The 19,802-nt window shown below is 43.2% G+C and overlaps 1 protein-coding gene across 1 annotated transcript in view; it reads right to left on the bottom strand.

Moving 5' to 3' along the window:
- The window catches only part of LOC124021468 (vacuolar protein sorting-associated protein 13C-like), an 80,012-nt gene that overhangs the window by 53,011 nt on the left and 7,199 nt on the right, over positions 1-19,802 (bottom strand). The window contains exons 4-6 of the mRNA XM_046336664.1: positions 8,004-8,099; positions 7,478-7,510; positions 1,107-1,208 (exon numbers count right to left, since the gene is read on the bottom strand). Coding sequence (XP_046192620.1) covers positions 1,107-1,208; positions 7,478-7,510; positions 8,004-8,099 — 231 coding nt within the window. The remainder of the gene's footprint in view (positions 1-1,106; positions 1,209-7,477; positions 7,511-8,003; positions 8,100-19,802) is intronic.

Here is a 19,802-nt window from a genome sequence, read left to right as displayed (position 1 = left end):
CCTGACTGGACCACTACAGAACAGAACCTAATGCCTGACTGGTCCACTACAGAACAGAACCTAATGCCTGGCTGGTCCACTACAGAACAGAACCTAATGCCTGACTGGTCCACTACAGAACAGAACCTAATGCCTGGCTGGTCCACTACAGAACAGAACCTAATGCCTGACTGGTCCACTACAGAACAGAACCTAATGCCTGGCTGGTCCACTACAGAACAGAACCTAATGCCTGGCTGGTCCACTACAGAACAGAACCTAATGCCTGGCTGGTCCACTACAGAACAGAACCTAATGCCTGACTGGTCCACTACAGAACAGAACCTAATGCCTGACTGGTCCACTACAGAACAGAACCTACTGCCTGACTGGTCCACTACAGAACAGAACCTACTGCCTGACTGGTCCACTACAGAACAGAACCTAATGCCTGGCTGGTCCACTACAGAACAGAACCTAATGCCTGACTGGTCCACTACAGAACAGAACCTAATGCCTGACTGGTCCACTACAGAACAGAACCTACCATGCTGAGGCTCCTTATACACAACACTTTCCAGATTAAACAGCAGCTCTCCCGTCTGAGAGTCTACGTGTCCCGTGAGGTGAGCAGCACAAGGTAGAGAGAGAGAGAGCAGTGGTCAGACTAGATACACCATCAGCAGGACAAGGTAGAGAGAGAGAGAGCAGTGGTCAGACTAGATACACCATCAGCAGCACAAGGTAGAGAGAGAGAGCAGTGGTCAGACTAGATACACCATCAGCAGGACAAGGTAGAGAGAGAGAGAGCAGTGGTCAGACTAGATACACCATCAGCAGGACAAGGTAGAGAGAGAGAGCAGTGGTCAGACTAGATACACCATCAGCAGGACAAGGTAGAGAGAGAGAGCAGTGGTCAGACTAGATACACCATCAGCAGGACAAGGTAGAGAGAGAGAGCAGTGGTCAGACTAAATCAGACTATCACACTGTGATGTCAGTCTACTAGTTTAACTCCTCACCTCTGTGATGTCAGTCCACTAGTTTAACTCCTCACCTCTGTGATGTCAGTCCACTAGTTTAACTCCTCACCTCTGTGATGTCAGTCCACTAGTTTAACTCCTCACCTCTGCGAGCAGCCATCAGTAGCGCCTCCTCAATGCGCTGCAGCTCCTTCTGCTTGGCCTCCTGCTGGTAACGCTCCTCCTTCGCGGCGTCATACTTTATCGCTTTGAAACACACCACGGGGACATAGTTAATAAACACAACGGGTGTTGGAATTACAATATTCAGAGCTTCTGGTGATGTTTGGTACTTAAATCACTTTGAACAAGACAACATGGTTTCATAGTGGATACACAGAACAAGACAACATGGTTTCATAGTGGATACATATAGAACAAGACAACATGGTTTCATAGTGGATACATATAGAACAAGACAACATGGTTTCATAGTGGATACATATAGAACAAGATAACATGGTTTCATAGTGGATACATATAGAACAAGATAACATGGTTTCATAGTGGATACACATAGAACAAGACAATATGGTTTCATAGTGGATACATATAGAACAAGACAACATGGTTTCATAGTGGATACATATAGAACAAGACAACATGGTTTCATAGTGGATACACATAGAACAAGACAACATGGTTTCATAGTGGATACATATAGAACAAGACAACATGGTTTCATAGTGGATACACATAGAACAAGACAACATGGTTTCTAAGTGGATACACATAGAACAAGACAACATGGTTTCATAGTGGATACACATAGAACAAGACAACATGGTTTCATAGTGGATACACATAGAACAAGACAACATGGTTTCATAGTGAATACACATAGAACAAGACAACATGGTTTCATAGTGGATACATATAGAACAAGACAACATGGTTTCATAGTGGATACATATAGAACAAGACAACATGGTTTCATAGTGGATACATATAGAACAAGACAACATGGTTTCATAGTGGATACACATAGAACAAGACAACATGGTTTCATAGTGGATACATATAGAACAAGACAACATGGTTTCATAGTGGATACATATAGTTCTGTTGGTTTTCATACACTTTCTTTCATTGTCAAGAAACCAAAGGCACAATCCCAGTCATATTAGCATCCCATGATAGTTGTTGATAATCCCAGTCATATTAACAACCCATGCTAGTTGTTGATAATCCCAGTCATATTAACAACCCATGCTAGTTGTTGATAATCCTAGTCATATTAACAACCCATGCTAGTTGTTGATAATCCCAGTCATATTAACAACCCATGCTAGTTGTTGATAATCCCAGTCATATTAACAACCCATGCTAGTTGTTGATAATCCCAGTCATATTAACAACCCATGCTAGTTGTTGATAATCCCAGTCATATTAACAACCCATGCTAGTTGTTGATAATCCCAGTCATATTAACAACCCATGCTAGTTGTTGATAATCCCAGTCATATTAACAACCCATGATAGTTGTTGATAATCCCAGTCATATTAACAACCCATGCTAGTTGTTGATAATCCCAGTCATATTAACAACCCATGATAGTTGTTGATAATCCCAGTCATATTAACAACCCATGATAGTTGTTGATAATCCCAGTCATATTAACAACCCATGCTAGTTGTTGATAATCCCAGTCATATTAACAACCCATGCTAGTTGTTGATAATCCCAGTCATATTAACAACCCATGCTAGTTGTTGATAATCCCAGTCATATTAACAACCCATGCTAGTTGTTGATAATCCCAGTCATATTAACAACCCATGCTAGTTGTTGATAATCCCAGTCATATTAACAACCCATGCTAGTTGTTGATAATCCCAGTCATGTTAACAACCCATGCTAGTTGTTGATAATCCCAGTCATATTAACAACCCATGCTAGTTGTTGATAATCCCAGTCATATTAACAACCCATGCTAGTTGTTGATAATCCCAGTCATATTAACAACCCATGCTAGTTGTTGATAATCCCAGTCATATTAACAACCCATGATAGTTGTTGATAATCCCAGTCATATTAACAACCCATGATAGTTGTTGATAATCCCAGTCATATTAACAACCCATGCTAGTTGTTGATAATCCCAGTCATATTAACAACCCATGATAGTTGTTGATAATCCCAGTCATATTAACAACCCATGATAGTTGTTGATAATCCCAGTCATTATAACAACCCATGATAGTTGTTGATAATCCCAGTCATATTAACAACCCATGCTAGTTGTTGATAATCCCAGTCATATTAACAACCCATGCTAGTTGTTGATAATCCCAGTCATTATAACAACCCATGCTAGTTGTTGATAATCCCAGTCATATTAACAACCCATGATAGTTGTTGATAATCCCAGTCATGATCCCAGCATTTTAAACCAAAACGTTCTGGTTTGTTCCCATCAGCCGTATTAATTGACCCAGTGTTTAACCTCCACTACACTACTTTGAAATGCATTGTGGGGATTAAGGAGTGTACGGTATACAGCCACAACGACACCACTGCTGAGTCTGTATGCTAATCACAACATTAATATATGTTTGCTTACTGCTTGACCATCTATAGGCCAACGCCACCAATTACACAGTAAAGGAAACCCCCCCACAAGGAGAATAGTGTTATGAATAGTAGGAATATTGAAACAGTCCCTCCCTCCCTCTCCCCTAGTGTTATGAATATTGAAACTGTCCCTCTCTCCTAGTGTTATGTAGGAGCCCGACTGCCTTCAGGACCGTGTTCGTGTCCATGGATAACTCAAGGTCTTTGTGTCCAGTGGTTGCCTAGCAGCAGAGGTGTTTTTATCTAGATGTGTCAGCCAAACAGATTAATAATCACATCTAAAAACACACAGTACAGGATGAAGGGCTGGGCAATACATGGTCTTATTAAATAATCTAAAACACACAGTACAGGATGAAGGGCTGGGCAATACATGGTCTTATTAAATAATCTTAAACACACAGTACAGGATGAAGAGCTGGGCAACACATGGTCTTATTAAAGAATCTTATGTAAATGTAGTTCATTGAATGTGAAATGACACTGGAACCTCCATTCAACAAATGAATAACCTTCTTGATGAACGGAAACGACCGGAATGTTATTTTTCATGACTCAAAACAAGACACATTGGGAAAAAAACATTACATTTTTAAAACTTGCAAAAAGAAGACTTGTGTTTCAGACAGAAGTATAGACCCCATAACCAACCAAGGATATAAAACACCTGTTAGTATATTGGAGCTGGTGGTTAATGGAAGTCTAGACCCCATAACCAACCAAGGATGTAAAACACTATCTGTCTGTTAGTAGATTGGAGCTGGTGGTTAATGGAAGTATAGACCCCATAACCAACCAAGGATATAAAACACCTGTTAGTAGATTGGAGCTGGTGTTTAATGGAAGTATAGACCCCATAACCAACCAAGGATATAAAACACCTGTTAGTAGATTGGAGCTGGTGTTTAATGGAAATATAGACCCCATAACCAAACAAGGATGTAAAACACCTGTTAGTAGATTGGAGCTGGTGTTTAATGGAAGTCTAGACCCCATAACCAACCAAGGATATAAAACACCATCTGTCTGTTAGTAGATTGGAGCTGGTGGTTAATGGAAGTCTAGACCCCATAACCAACCAAGGATGTAAAACACCTGTTAGTATATTGGAGCTGGTGGTTAATGGAAGTCTAGACCCCATAACCAACCAAGGATATAAAACACTATCTGTCTGTTAGTAGATTGGAGCTGGTGGTTAATGGAAGTCTAGACCCCATAACCAACCAAGGATGTAAAACACCTGTTAGTATATTGGAGCTGGTGGTTAATGGAAGTCTAGACCCCATAACCAACCAAGGATATAAAACACCTGTTAGTAGATTGGAGCTGGTGGTTAATGGAAGTATAGACCCCATAACCAACCAATGATGTAAAACACTATCTGTCTGTTAGTAGATTGGAGCTGGCGGTTAATGGAAGTATAGACCCCATAACCAACCGAAGATATAAAACACTATCTGTCTGTTAGTAGATTGGAGCTGGTGTTTAATGGAAGTATAGACCCCATAACCAACCAAGGATATAAAACACCTGTTAGTAGATTGGAGCTGGTGGTTAATGGAAGTCTAGACCCCATAACCAACCAAGGATATAAAACACCTGTTAGTAGATTGGAGCTGGTGGTTAATGGAAATATAGACCCCATAACCAACCAAGGATGTAAAACACCTGTTAGTAGATTGGAGCTAGTGGTTAATGGAAGTATAGACCCCATAACCAACCAAGGATATAAAACACCTGTTAGTAGATTGGAGCTGGTGGTTAATGGAAGTATAGACCCCATAACCAACCAAGGATATAAAACACCTGTTAGTAGATTGGAGCTGGTGGTTAATGGAAGTATAGACCCCATAACCAACCAAGGATATAAAACACCTGTTAGTGGATTGGAGCTAGTGGTTAATGGAAGTATAGACCCCATAACCAACCAAGGATATAAAACACCTGTTAGTAGATTGGAGCTGGTGTTTAATGGAAGTCTAGACCCCATAACCAACCAAGGATATAAAACACTATCTGTCTGTTAGTAGATTGGAGCTGGTGGTTAATGGAAGTCTAGACCCCATAACCAACCAAGGATGTAAAACACTATCTGTCTGTTAGTAGATTGGAGCTGGTGTTTAATGGAAGTCCACAAATCAGAGGGACAGATAATGACTTAAAGGGCATATACAGGTACCGTAATACTGTCATTGTGTCAGTATTCAGTATTCAGCTATTCATTTTATTTTAAATCAAAATGTGTTCTCAAGACAAAACCTTGTTTAACTGTCATTGTGTCCGTATCTGACTTAACTATTAATGTGTTCTCAAGACAAAACCTTGTTTAACTGTCATTGTGTCAGTATCGGACTTAACTATTAATGTGTTCTCAAGACAAAACCTTGTTTAACTGTCATTGTGTCAGTATCTGGCTTAACTATTCATGTGTTATATAATAATATAATAATAATAATGTATGCCATTTAGCAGACACTTTTATCCAAAGCGACTTACAGTCATGTGTGCACACATTCTACGTATGGGTGGTCCCGGGGATCGAACCCACTACCCTGGCGTTACAAGCGCCATGCTCTACCAACTGAGCTACAGAAGGACCATGTGTTCCCAAGACAAAACCTTACCATCGAAAACAGGTCCCCCCCCAAACAAAACAGTCTGGAGAAGCTCAGAAGATTCCAGAATAAAACCCACAATACAAACCATTCTAATACTACACTACTAACAGTACCAGTGTTGAATCATCAAGCTGAAACGACTAGTGAGTATAGTCTCTGGTTCTGGGGAGATACTGGTTGTGGAGGGTTTTATTTCCAGCCCCTCACTAAGACACCAAATTTAAATAAATCAAATGAAGGTATTTCAGTCCGGGCCATGATTCGCTGATTCAGTTTTGTTACTGCAGGGCTGGAACAAAAGCCTGCACACCCAGACTCTCTCTCGGACAGCAGTTGGAGAACCCAGTGTTAAACAAAGGAGAAAGAGTACATTCACAGAGTCCAGAGAAACAAAGGAGAAAGAGGACATTCACAGAGTCCAGAGAAACAAAGGAGAAAGAGGACATTCACAGAGTCCAGAGAAACAAAGGAGAAAGAGGACATTCACAGAGTCCAGAGAAACAAAGGAGAAAGAGGACATTCACAGAGTCCAGAGAAACAAAGGAGAAAGAGGACATTCACAGAGTCCAGAGAAACAAAGGAGAAAGAGGACATTCACAGAGTCCAGAGAAACAAAGGAGAAAGAGGACATTCACAGAGTCCAGAGAAACAAAGGAGAAAGAGGACATTCAGAGTCCAGAGAAACAAAGGAGAAAGAGGACATTCAGAGTCCAGAGAAACAAAGGAGAAAGAGGACATTCAGAGTCCAGAGAAACAAAGGAGAAAGAGGACAATCACAGAGTCCAGAGAAACAAAGGAGAAAGAGGACATTCACAGAGTCCAGAGAAACAAAGGAGAAAGAGGACAATCACAGAGTCCAGAGAAACAAAGGAGAAAGAGTACATTCAGAGTCCAGAGAAACAAAGGAGAAAGAGGACATTCACAGAGTCCAGAGAAACAAAGGAGAAAGAGGACATTCACAGAGTCCAGAGAAACAAAGGAGAAAGAGGACATTCACAGAGTCCAGAGAAACAAAGGAGAAAGAGTACATTCACAGAGTCCAGAGAAACAAAGGAGAAAGAGTACATTCACAGAGTCCAGAGAAACAAAGGAGAAAGAGGACATTCACAGAGTCCAGAGAAACAAAGGAGAAAGAGGACATTCAGAGTCCAGAGAAACAAAGGAGAAAGAGGACATTCAGAGTCCAGAGAGACAAAGGAGAAAGAGGACATTCACAGAGTCCAGAGAGAGACTTGATTGGTCTCAGTTCACCACCCTGAACCCAGACTGGAGGATCCTCTTACCATTGTATGGACATGTACGTAACTGAGACACAGCTGAAACACAGATAGCGCCATTGAAATAGATCTTCCTAAGGAGCATTGATGGCTGGAGGCCACTGTAACTCATTCTAGTACAGAACATTATTACAGTGGCATTAACAGTCATCATGACAGTGTTTAGTGGCATAACAGTCTACAGGACAGTATTACAAGTCTTCTAATCAAGTGTCACAAATCTTAAAGAATGTTGTTATGAATCGATTCATGACACTGGCATGTAAGGGCTAGATGTAGGCCAACACTAAATCATTTGGGATTCATCTGGATTCATTTGGAATCTTTTAGAATATTTTAGAATATTTTAGAATCATTTGGATTCATTTGGAATCTTTTAGAATCTTTTAGAATCTTTTAGAATCTTTTAGAATCTTTTAGAATAATTTAGAATCATTTAGAATCATTTAGAATCATTTGGAATCATTTGGAATCATTTGGAATCGTTTAGAGCCATAGAACACAAAGATAGAGGGTATAAACGGTTCCTTACTTGCTCCAGGAACCACCAGCAGATAGAGACCATCTAACGTTGCAACTACAGCATCATTGTACAAGTTCTTCCAAGGGATCTTCAATGTCAGTTTTCCTGAAAAACAACAAGGTCCTCAAGTCAATGGGAAGTCAAGAGGATACAATAATATCATTGGAGTTATTTAATAACCTTACCTCATGGTGTTCTGTATGATCTAACTACAATAATATCTGAGTTATTTAATAACCTTACCTCATGGTATTCTGTATGATCTAACTACAATAATATCTGAGTTATTTAATAACCTTACCTCATGGTATTCTGTATGATCTAACTACAATAATATCTGAGTTATTTAATAACCTTACCTCATGGTGTTCTGTATGATCTAACTACAATAATATCTGAGTTATTTAATAACCTTACCTCATGGTGTTCTGTATGATCTAACTACAATAACCTTACCTCATGGAATTCTGTATGATCTAACTACAATAATATCTGAGTTATTTAATAACCTTACCTCATGGTGTTCTGTATGATCTAACTACAATAACCTTACCTCATGGTGTTCTGTATTCTGTATGGTATTCTAACTACAATAACATCTAATGAACATGCTTCCTCTATTCCTCTGGAGAAAACAACAGACCATTCTGAGAGAGATGAAAACATGATGTTGGCCCGTACTCTGGTCTGATTAGAGGAGTGGCAAGTCATTCAGGTCAATATCAAGAAGAGAATCATATCGGTCACATCCCTATTGGGATGAAACTACTGGCTTCTGAAATCAACAGGAGGGGAGGAGTTATTTAATAACCTTACCTCATGGGGGGGACATCCTCACAAGGAACTACTGGCTTCTGAAATCAACAGGAGGGGGGAGGGGGAGATCCTCACAAGGAACTACTTCCTTCTGAAATCAACTGGAGGGGAGGGGGGAGATCCTCACAAGGAACTACTTCCTTCTGAAATCAACTGGAGGGAGGGGGGAGAGGGGGGATCCTCACAAGGAACTACTTCCTTCTGAAATCAACAGGATGGGAGGGGGTCATGCGCCTCGGTTAAGATGCATTGGTGTGGACATCCTCACAAGGAACAACTTCCTTCTGAAATCAACAGGAGGTGAGGGGAGGGGGGTCATACGTCTCAGTTAAGATGCATTGGTGTGGACATCCTCATAGGGAACAACTGGTACAACATGGGACAAGTGATACAAGTCAAAACTGTTCGCTGCTCTGGCCCCCCCAATGGTGGAACAAACTCCCTCACGACGCCAGGACAGCGGAGTCAATCACCACCTTCCGGAGACACCTGAAACCCCACCTCTTTAAGGAATACCTAGGATAGGATAAGTATTCCCTCTCACCCCCCTTTAAGATTTAGATGCACTATTGTAAAGTGACTGTTCCACTGGATGTCATAAGGTGAATGCACCAATTTGTAAGTCGCTCTGGATAAGAGCGTCTGCTAAATGACTTAAATGTAATGTAAATGTAATACAACTCCGGTCTTGAAGAGACAGTGGTCCAATTCCTTACTTTGTTGACCGCAACCAGATCACATGCTGATGATGTTAATCTAGCTAGTAGGAGATATACAGGCACCACTCTGCGCGCAGGCACCACTCTGCGCGCAGGCACCACTCTGCGCGCAGGCACCACTCTGCGCGCAGGCACCACTCTGCGCGCAGGCACCACTCTGCGCGCAGGCACCACTCTGCGCGCAGGCACCACTCTGCGCGCAGGCACCACTCTGCGCGCAGGCACCACTCTGCGCGCAGGCAATACACAATATTAGACCTCTGTCTGGGACACACACACACACATTCATGGCCGAGATACACCCAATATGGACGCTGGTCAGCTCAATACACAACATTAGACCTCTGTCTGGGACACACACACACACACACACACACACTCACGGCCGAGGTACACCCAATATGGACGCTGGTCAGCTCCACCCACCAAGACAAGTTTCCTGGAATTGGGAAAATCTCCATTCTAGTCATTCTATATCTATGGAACCGAGAATCTACTCACAGCACGTCTCCCATTAGAGCTCATTAACATCTCCTCAAAACACAACATTAGACCTCTGTCTGGGGGGGGGGGACAAAGACAAGGGCAGAGTTGAACATTCTCTTAGAGTAGCCTATTTAGGTAATTTAATCTATAGGGCCTGGGTCCATCCTTTACTCATGTGATGTTTAAAAACGAGCCAAAAAGGCTAAATCTATCCTAAAAAGTTACTATACAGGACCTGGAACAACACTACAACAATGCAGTGAGGATACAGCCTCTGGAGGGTTATATCCTTCCTGTTTGGACCTAACAACAACAACAACATCTATAAGGGTTGTAATGCAGTGAGGATACAGCCTCTGGAGGGTTATATCCTTCCTGTTTGGACCTAACAACAACAACATCTATAAGGGTTGTAATGCAGTGAGGATACAGCCTCTGGAGGGTTATATCCTCCCTGTTTGGACCTAACAACAACAACATCTATAAGGGTTGTAATGCAGTGAGGATACAGCCTCTGGAGGGTTATATCCTTCCTGTTTGGCCCTAACAACAACATCTATAAGGGTTGTAATGCAGTGAGGATACAGCCTCTGGAGGGTTATATCCTTCCTGTTTGGACCTAACAACAACAACATCTATAAGGGTTGTAATGCAGTGAGGATACAGCCTCTGGAGGGTTATATCCTTCCTGTTTGGACCTAACAACAACAACAACAACATCTATAAGGGTTGTAATGCAGTGAGGATACAGCCTCTGGAGGGTTATATCCTTCCTGTTTGGACCGACAACAACAACATCTATAAGGGTTGTAATGCAGTGAGGATACAGCCTCTGGTGGGTTATATCCTCCCTGTTTGGACCTAACAACAACAACATCTATAAGGGTTGTAATGCAGTGAGGATACAGCCTCTGGAGGGTTATATCCTTCCTGTTTGGACCTAACAACAACAACATCTATAAGGGTTGTAATGCAGTGAGGATACAGCCTCTGGAGGGTTATATCCTTCCTGTTTGGCCCTAACAACAACAACAACATCTATAAGGGTTGTAATGCAGTGAGGATACAGCCTCTGGAGGGTTATATCCTTCCTGTTTGGACCTAACAACAACATCTATAAGGGTTGTAATGCAGTGAGGATACAGCCTCTGGAGGGTTATATCCTCCCTGTTTGGACCTAACAACAACATCTATAAGGGTTGTAATGCAGTGAGGATACAGCCTCTGGAGGGTTATATCCTCCCTGTTTGGACCTAACAACAACATCTATAAGGGTTGTAATGCAGTGAGGATACAGCCTCTGGAGGGTTATATCCTTCCTGTTTGGACCTAACAACAACAACATCTATAAGGGTTGTAATGCAGTGAGGATACAGCCTCTGGAGGGTTATATCCTTCCTGTTTGGACCTAACAACAACAACATCTATAAGGGTTGTAATGCAGTGAGGATACAGCCTCTGGAGGGTTATATCCTTCCTGTTTGGACCTAACAACAACAACAATGTCTATAAGGGTTGTAATGCAGTGAGGATACAGCCTCTAGTGGGTTATATCCTTCCTGTTTGGACCGACAACAACAACATCTATAAGGGTTGTAATGCAGTGAGGATACAGCCTTTGGAGGGTTATATCCTTCCTGTTTGGACCTAACAACAACATCTATAAGGGTTGTAATGCAGTGAGGATACAGCCTCTAGTGGGTTATATCCTTCCTGTTTGGACCTAACAACAACAACATCTATAAGGGTTGTAATGCAGTGAGGATACAGCCTCTGGTGGGTTATATCCTTCTTGTTTGGACCTAACAACAACATCTATAAGGGTTGTAATGCAGTGAGGATACAGCCTCTGGTGGGCTTCGATGACAGAGAGAACAGATGTGTTCTCATCATAGACCGTCTCATCCAGAATGAGAGGAATGATCTCTGATTACAGAGTAACCTGTTAACTAGTTATATTCTTCACATATAGTTTACATGGTAGAGTAACCTGTTAACTAGCTCTGTTCTACACATCTAGTTTACAGGTTAGAGTAACCTGTTAACTAGCTCTGTTCTTCACATCTAGTTTACAGGGTAACCTGTTAACTAGCTCTGTTCTATACATCTAGTTTACAGGGTAGAGTAACCTGTTAACTAGCTCTATTCTACACATCTAGTTCACAGGGTAACCTGTTAACTAGCTCTATTCTACACATCTAGTTTACAGAGTAACCTGTTAACTAACTCTATTATTCACTAGTTTACAGGGTAACCTGTTAACTAGCTCTATTCTACACATCTAGTTTACAGGGTAACCTGTTAACTAGCTCTATTCAACACATCTAGTTTACAGGGTAACCTGTTAACTAGCTCTATTCTACACATCTAGTTTACCGAGTAACCTGTTAACTAGCTCTATTCTACACATCTAGTTTACCGAGTAACCTGTTAACTAGCTCTATTCTACACATCTAGTTTACAGGGTAACCTGTTAACTAGCTCTATTCTACACATCTAGTTTACAGGGTAACCTGTTTCTACACATCTAGTTTACAGGGTAGAGTAACCTGTTAACTAGCTCTATTCTACACATCTAGTTTACAGGGTAGAGTAACCTGTTAACTAGCTCTATTCTACACATCTAGTTTACAGGGTAGAGTAACCTGTTAACTAGCTCTATTCTACACATCTAGTTTACAGGGTAGAGTAACCTGTTAACTAGCTCTATTCTACACATCTAGTTTACAGGGTAGAGTAACCTGTTAACTAGCTCTATTCTACACATCTAGTTTACAGGGTAGAGTAACCTGTTAACTAGCTCTATTCTACACATCTAGTTTACAGGGTAGAGTAACCTGTTAACTAGCTCTATTCTACACATCTAGTTTACAGGGTAGAGTAACCTGTTAACTAGCTCTATTCTACACATCTAGTTTACAGGGTAACCTGTTAACTAGCTCTGTTCTACACTAGTTTACAGGGTAGAGTAACCTGTTAACTAGCTCTGTTCTACACATCTAGTTTACAGGGTAACCTGTTAACTAGCTCTGTTCTACACTAGTTTACAGGGTAGAGTAACCTGTTAACTAGCTCTATTCTACACATCTAGTTTACAGGGTAGAGTAACCTGTTAACTAGCTCTATTCTACACATCTATTTTACAGGGTAACCTGTTAACTAGCTCTATTCTACACATCTAGTTTACAGGGTAGAGTAACCTGTTAACTAGCTCTATTCAACACATCTAGTTTACAGGGTAGAGTAACCTGTTAACTAGCTCTATTCTACACATCTAGTTTACAGGGTAACCTGTTAACTAGCTCTGTTCTACACTAGTTTACAGGGTAGAGTAACCTGTTAACTAGCTCTGTTCTACACTAGTTTACAGGGTAACCTGTTAACTAGCTCTGTTCTACACTAGTTTACAGGGTAACCTGTTAACTAGCTCTATTCTACACTAGTTTACAGGGTAGAGTAACCTGTTAACTAGCTCTGTTCTACACTAGTTTACAGGGTAGAGTAACCTGTTAACTAGCTCTATTCTACACTAGTTTACAGGGTAGAGTAACCTGTTAACTAGCTCTATTCTACACTAGTTTACAGGGTAGAGTTGTGCAACACCTCGTTATCAATGACTCAAACTTATTCTTTCTTGGATGTTTTGAAAGCCGTTGCTACAAACTACCAAACTAAACGGTTTTCTGCTGATAGAGATAAGGTAGGTAGAGTGATACACTAGTACTAAACGGTTTTCTGCTGATAGAGATAAGGTAGGTAGAGTGATACACTAGTACTAAACGGTTTTCTGCTGATAGAGATAAGGTAGGTAGAGTGATACACTAGTACTAAACGGTTTTCTGCTGATAGAGATAAGGTAGGTAGAGTGATACACTAGTACTAAACGGTTTTCTGCTGATAGAGATAAGGTAGGTAGAGTGATACACTAGTACTAAACGGTTTTCTGCTGATAGAGATAAGGTAGGTAGAGTGATACACTAGTACTAAACGGTTTTCTGCTGATAGAGATAAGGTAGGTAGAGTGATACACTAGTACTAAACGGTTTTCTGCTGATAGAGATAAGGTAGGTAGAGTGATACACTAGTACTAAACGGTTTTCTGCTGATAGAGATAAGGTAGGTAGAGTGATACACTAGTACTAAACGGTTTTCTGCTGATAGAGATAAGGTAGGTAGAGTGATACACTAGTACTAAACGGTTTTCTGCTGATAGAGATAAGGTAGGTAGAGTGATACACTAGTACTAAACGGTTTTCTGCTGATAGAGATAAGGTAGGTAGAGTGATACACTAGTACTAAACGGTTTTCTGCTGATAGAGATAAGGTAGGTAGAGTGATACACTAGTACTAAACGGTTTTCTGCTGATAGAGATAAGGTAGGTAGAGTGATACACTAGTACTAAACGGTTTTCTGCTGATAGAGATAAGGTAGGTAGAGTGATACACTAGTACTAAACGGTTTTCTGCTGATAGAGATAAGGTAGGTAGAGTGATACACTAGCACATTTTGGAAGCATTATATTGCCAAGAAATGTTACTGGCAATAGAGAAGGGTATGAGACAATGGAGGAATGAGGAGCCATGAGGAGGAATTAGGAGGGATGAGGAGGAATTAGGAGGAATGAGGAGCAATGAGGAGCAATGAGGAGCAATGAGGAGCAATGAGGAGCAATGAGGAGGAATGAGGAGCCATGAGGAGCCATGAGGAGCCATGAGGAGCCATGAGGACCAATGAGGAGCAATGAGGACCAATGAGGAGCAATGAGGAGGAATGAGGAGCCATGAGGAGGAATGAGGAGCCATGAGGAGGAATGAGGAGCCATGAGGAGGAATGAGGAGCAATGAGGAGCCATGAGGAGGAATGAGGAGCAATGAGGAGCCATGAGGAGGAATGAGGAGCCATGAGGAGGAATGAGGAGCAATGAGGAGGAATGAGGAGCCATGAGGAGCCATGAGGAGGAATGAGGAGGAATGAGGAGCCATGAGGAGGAATGAGGAGCCATGAGGAGGAATGAGGAGCAATGAGGAGGAATGAGGAGCCATGAGGAGGAATGAGGAGGAATGAGGAGCAATGAGGAGCCATGAGGAGGAATGAGGAGGAATGAGGAGCAATGAGGAAGAATGAGGAGGAATGAGGAGGAATGAGGAGCAATGAGGAGGAATGAGGAGGAATGAGGAGCCATGAGGAGGAATGAGGAGCCATGAGGAGGAATTAGGAGGAATGAGGAGCCATGAGGAGGAATGAGGAGCCATGAGGAGGAATGAGGAGGAATGAGGAGCCATGAGGAGGAATGAGGAGGAATGAGGAGCCATGAGGAGGAATGAGGAGGAATTAGGAGGGATGAGGAGGAATTATGAGGAATTAGGAGGAATGAGGAGCAATGAGGAGGAATGAGGAGCCATGAGGAGGAATGAGGAGGAATGAGGAGCCATGAGGAGCCATGAGGAGGAATGAGGAGGAATGAGGAGCCATGAGGAGGAATGAGGAGCCATGAGGAGGAATTAGGAGGAATGAGGAGCCATGAGGAGGAATGAGGAGCCATGAGGAGGAATGAGGAGGAATGAGGAGCCATGAGGAGGAATGAGGAGGAATGAGGAGCCATGAGGAGGAATGAGGAGGAATTAGGAGGGATGAGGAGGAATTATGAGGAATTAGGAGGAATTAGGAGGGATGAGGAGGGATGAGGAGGAATGAGGAGGAATGGGGAGGAATGAGGAGCCATGAGGAGCCATGAGGAGCCATGAGGAGCCATGAGGAGCCATGAGGAGGAATGAGGACCAATGAGGAGGAATGAGGAGGAATGAGGAGGAATGAGGAGCAATGAGGAGGAATGAGGAGGAATGAGGAGGAATGAGGAGGAATGAGGAGGAATGAGGAGACATACTGCTAGAGGTGTAGAACCCTGTTCTGTCCATCTATGAGACATACTGCTAGAGGTGTAGAACTGAACCCTGTTCTGTCCATCTATGAGACATACTGCTAGAGGTGTAGAACGCTGTTCTGTCCATCTATGAGACATACTGCTAGAGGTGTAGAACTGAACCCTGTTCTGTCCATCTACGAGACATACTGCTAGAGGTGTAGAACCCTGTTCTGTCCATCTATGAGACATACTGCTAGAGGTGTAGAACCCTGTTCTGTCCATCTACGAGACATACTGCTAGAGGTGTAGAACCCTGTTCTGTCCATCTACGAGACATACTGCTAGAGGTGTAGAACCCTGTTCTGTCCATCTACGAGACATACTGCTAGAGGTGTAGAACCCTGTTCTGTCCATCTACGAGACATACTGCTAGAGGTGTAGAACCCTGTTCTGTCCATCCACAAGACATACTGCCAGTCTAAGGCACTGCATCTCAATGCTAGAGTTGTCACTACAGACACCCTGGTTCGAATCCAGGCTGTATCACAACCGGCCGTGATTGGGAATCCCATAGGGCGGCTCTGAACTAAGACCCAACACTACTCTGAACTAAGACCCAGAATCAGAATCACTGAACAACCCTCTGAACTAAGACCCAGAATCAGACCCTCTGAACTAAGACCCAGAATCAGACCCTCTGAACTAAGACCCAGAATCAGACCCTCTGAACTAAGACCCAGAATCAGACCCTCTGAACTAAGACCCAGAATCAGACCCTCTGAACTAAGACCCAGAATCAGACCCTCTGAACTAAGACCCAGAATCAGACCCTCTGAACAACCCTCTGAACTAAGACCCAGAATCAGACCCTCTGAACTAAGACCCAGAATCAGACCCTCTGAACTAAGACCCAGAATCAGACCCTCTGAACTAAGACCCAGAATCAGACCCTCTGAACTAAGACCCAGAATCAGACCCTCTGAACTAAGACCCAGAATCAGACCCTCTGAACAACCCTCTGAACTAAGACCCAGAATCAGACCCTCTGAACTAAGACCCAGAATCAGACCCTCTGAACTAAGACCCAGAATCAGACCCTCTGAACTAAGACCCAGAATCAGACCCTCTGAACTAAGACCCAGAATCAGACCCTCTGAACTAAGACCCAGAATCAGACCCTCTGAACTAAGACCCAGAATCAGACCCTCTGAACTAAGACCCAGAATCAGACCCTCTGAACTAAGACCCAGAATCAGACCCTCTGAACTAAGACCCAGAATCAGACCCTCTGAACTAAGACCCAGAATCATCAGACCCTCTGAACTAAGACCCAGAATCATCAGACCCTCTGAACTAAGACCCAGAATCATCAGACCCTCTGAACTAAGACCCAGAATCATCAGACCCTCTGAACTAAGACCCAGAATCATCAGACCCTCTGAACTAAGACCCAGAATCAGACCCTCTGAACTAAGACCCAGAATCAGACCCTCTGAACTAAGACCCAGACCCTCTGAACTAAGACCCAGACCCTCTGAACTAAGACCCAGACCCTCTGAACTAAGACCCAGACCCTCTGAACTAAGACCCAGACCCTCTGAACTAAGACCCAGAATCAGACCCTCTGAACTAAGACCCAGAATCAGACCCTCTGAACTAAGACCCAGAATCAGAGTCACTGAACTAAGACCCAGAATCAGAGTCACTGAACTAAGACCCAGAATCAGACCCTCTGAACTAAGACCCAGAATCAGACCCTCTGAACTAAGACCCAGAATCAGACCCAGAATCAGACCCTCTGAACTAAGACCCAGAATCAGACCCTCTGAACTAAGACCCAGAATCAGACCCTCTGAACTAAGACCCAGAATCAGACCCTCTGAACTAAGACCCAGAATCAGACCCTCTGAACTAAGACCCAGAATCAGACCCTCTGAACTAAGACCCAGAATCAGACCCTCTGAACTAAGACCCAGAATCAGACCCTCTGAACTAAGACCCAGAATCAGACCCTCTGAACTAAGACCCAGAATCAGACCCTCTGAACTAAGACCCAGGATCAGACCCTCTGAACTAAGACCCAGAATCAGACCCAGAATCAGACCCTCTGAACTAAGACCCAGAATCAGACCCTCTGAACTAAGACCCAGAATCAGACCCTCTGAACTAAGACCCAGAATCAGAATCACTGAACAACCCTCTGAACTAAGACCCAGAATCAGACCCTCTGAACTAAGACCCAGAATCAGACCCTCTGAACTAAGACCCAGAATCAGACCCTCTGAACTAAGACCCAGAATCAGACCCTCTGAACTAAGACCCAGAATCAGACCCTCTGAACTAAGACCCAGAATCAGACCCTCTGAACTAAGACCCAGGATCAGACCCTCTGAACTAAGACCCAGAATCAGACCCTCTGAACTAAGACCCAGAATCAGACCCAGAATCAGACCCTCTGAACTAAGACCCAGAATCAGACCCTCTGAACTAAGACCCAGGATCAGACCCTCTGAACTAAGACCCAGGATCAGACCCTCTGAACTAAGACCCAGGATCAGACCCTCTGAACTAAGACCCAGAATCAGACCCTCTGAACTAAGACCCAGAATCAGACCCTCTGAACTAAGACCCAGAATCAGAGTCACTGAACTAAGACCCAGAATCAGAATCACTGAACAACCCTCTGAACTAAGACCCAGAATCAGACCCAGAATCAGACCCTCTGAACTAAGACCCAGAATCAGACCCTCTGAACTAAGACCCAGAATCAGACCCTCTGAACTAAGACCCAGAATCAGACCCTCTGAACTAAGACCCAGAATCAGACCCTCTGAACTAAGACCCAGAATCAGACCCTCTGAACTAAGACCCAGAATCAGACCCTCTGAACTAAGACCCAGAATCAGACCCGCTGAACTAAGACCCAGAATCAGACCCTCTGAACTAAGACCCAGAATCAGACCCTCTGAACTAAGACCCAGAATCAGACCCTCTGAACTAAGACCCAGAATCAGACCCTCTGAACTAAGACCCAGAATCAGACCCTCTGAACTAAGACCCAGAATCAGACCCTCTGAACTAAGACCCAGAATCAGACCCAGAATCAGACCCTCTGAACTAAGACCCAGAATCAGACCCTCTGAACTAAGACCTAGAATCAGACCCTCTGAACTAAGACCCAGAATCAGACCCAGGATCAGACCCTCTGAACTAAGACCCAGAATCAGACCCTCTGAACTAAGACCCAGAATCAGACCCAGGATCAGACCCTCTGAACTAAGACCCAGGATCAGACCCTCTGAACTAAGACCCAGAATCAGACCCTCTGAACTAAGACCCAGAATCAGACCCTCTGAACTAAGACCCAGAATCAGACCCTCTGAACTAAGACCCAGAATCAGACCCTCTGAACTAAGACCCAGAATCAGACCCTCTGAACTAAGACCCAGAATCAGACCCTCTGAACTAAGACCCAGAATCAGACCCTCTGAACTAAGACCCAGAATCAGACCCTCTGAACTAAGACCCAGAATCAGACCCTCTGAACTAAGACCCAGAATCAGACCCTCTGAACTAAGACCCAGAATCAGACCCTCTGAACTAAGACCCAGAATCAGACCCTCTGAACTAAGACCCAGAATCAGACCCTCTGAACTAAGACCCAGAATCAGACCCTCTGAACTAAGACCCAGAATCAGACCCTCTGAACTAAGACCCAGGATCAGACCCTCTGAACTAAGACCCAGGATCAGACCCTCTGAACTAAGACCCAGGATCAGACCCTCTGAACTAAGACCCAGGATCAGACCCTCTGAACTAAGACCCAGGATCAGACCCTCTGAACTAAGACCCAGGATCAGACCCTCTGAACTAAGACCCAGAATCAGACCCTCTGAACTAAGACCCAGAATCAGACCCTCTGA

Source organism: Oncorhynchus gorbuscha, unplaced genomic scaffold, assembly GCF_021184085.1.
Source record: "Oncorhynchus gorbuscha isolate QuinsamMale2020 ecotype Even-year unplaced genomic scaffold, OgorEven_v1.0 Un_scaffold_1122, whole genome shotgun sequence".
NCBI classification, from domain to species: domain Eukaryota; kingdom Metazoa; phylum Chordata; class Actinopteri; order Salmoniformes; family Salmonidae; genus Oncorhynchus; species Oncorhynchus gorbuscha.
The sequence above is the reverse complement of the archived record's forward strand: the minus strand, read 5'-3'. Positions and strand labels throughout refer to the sequence as shown.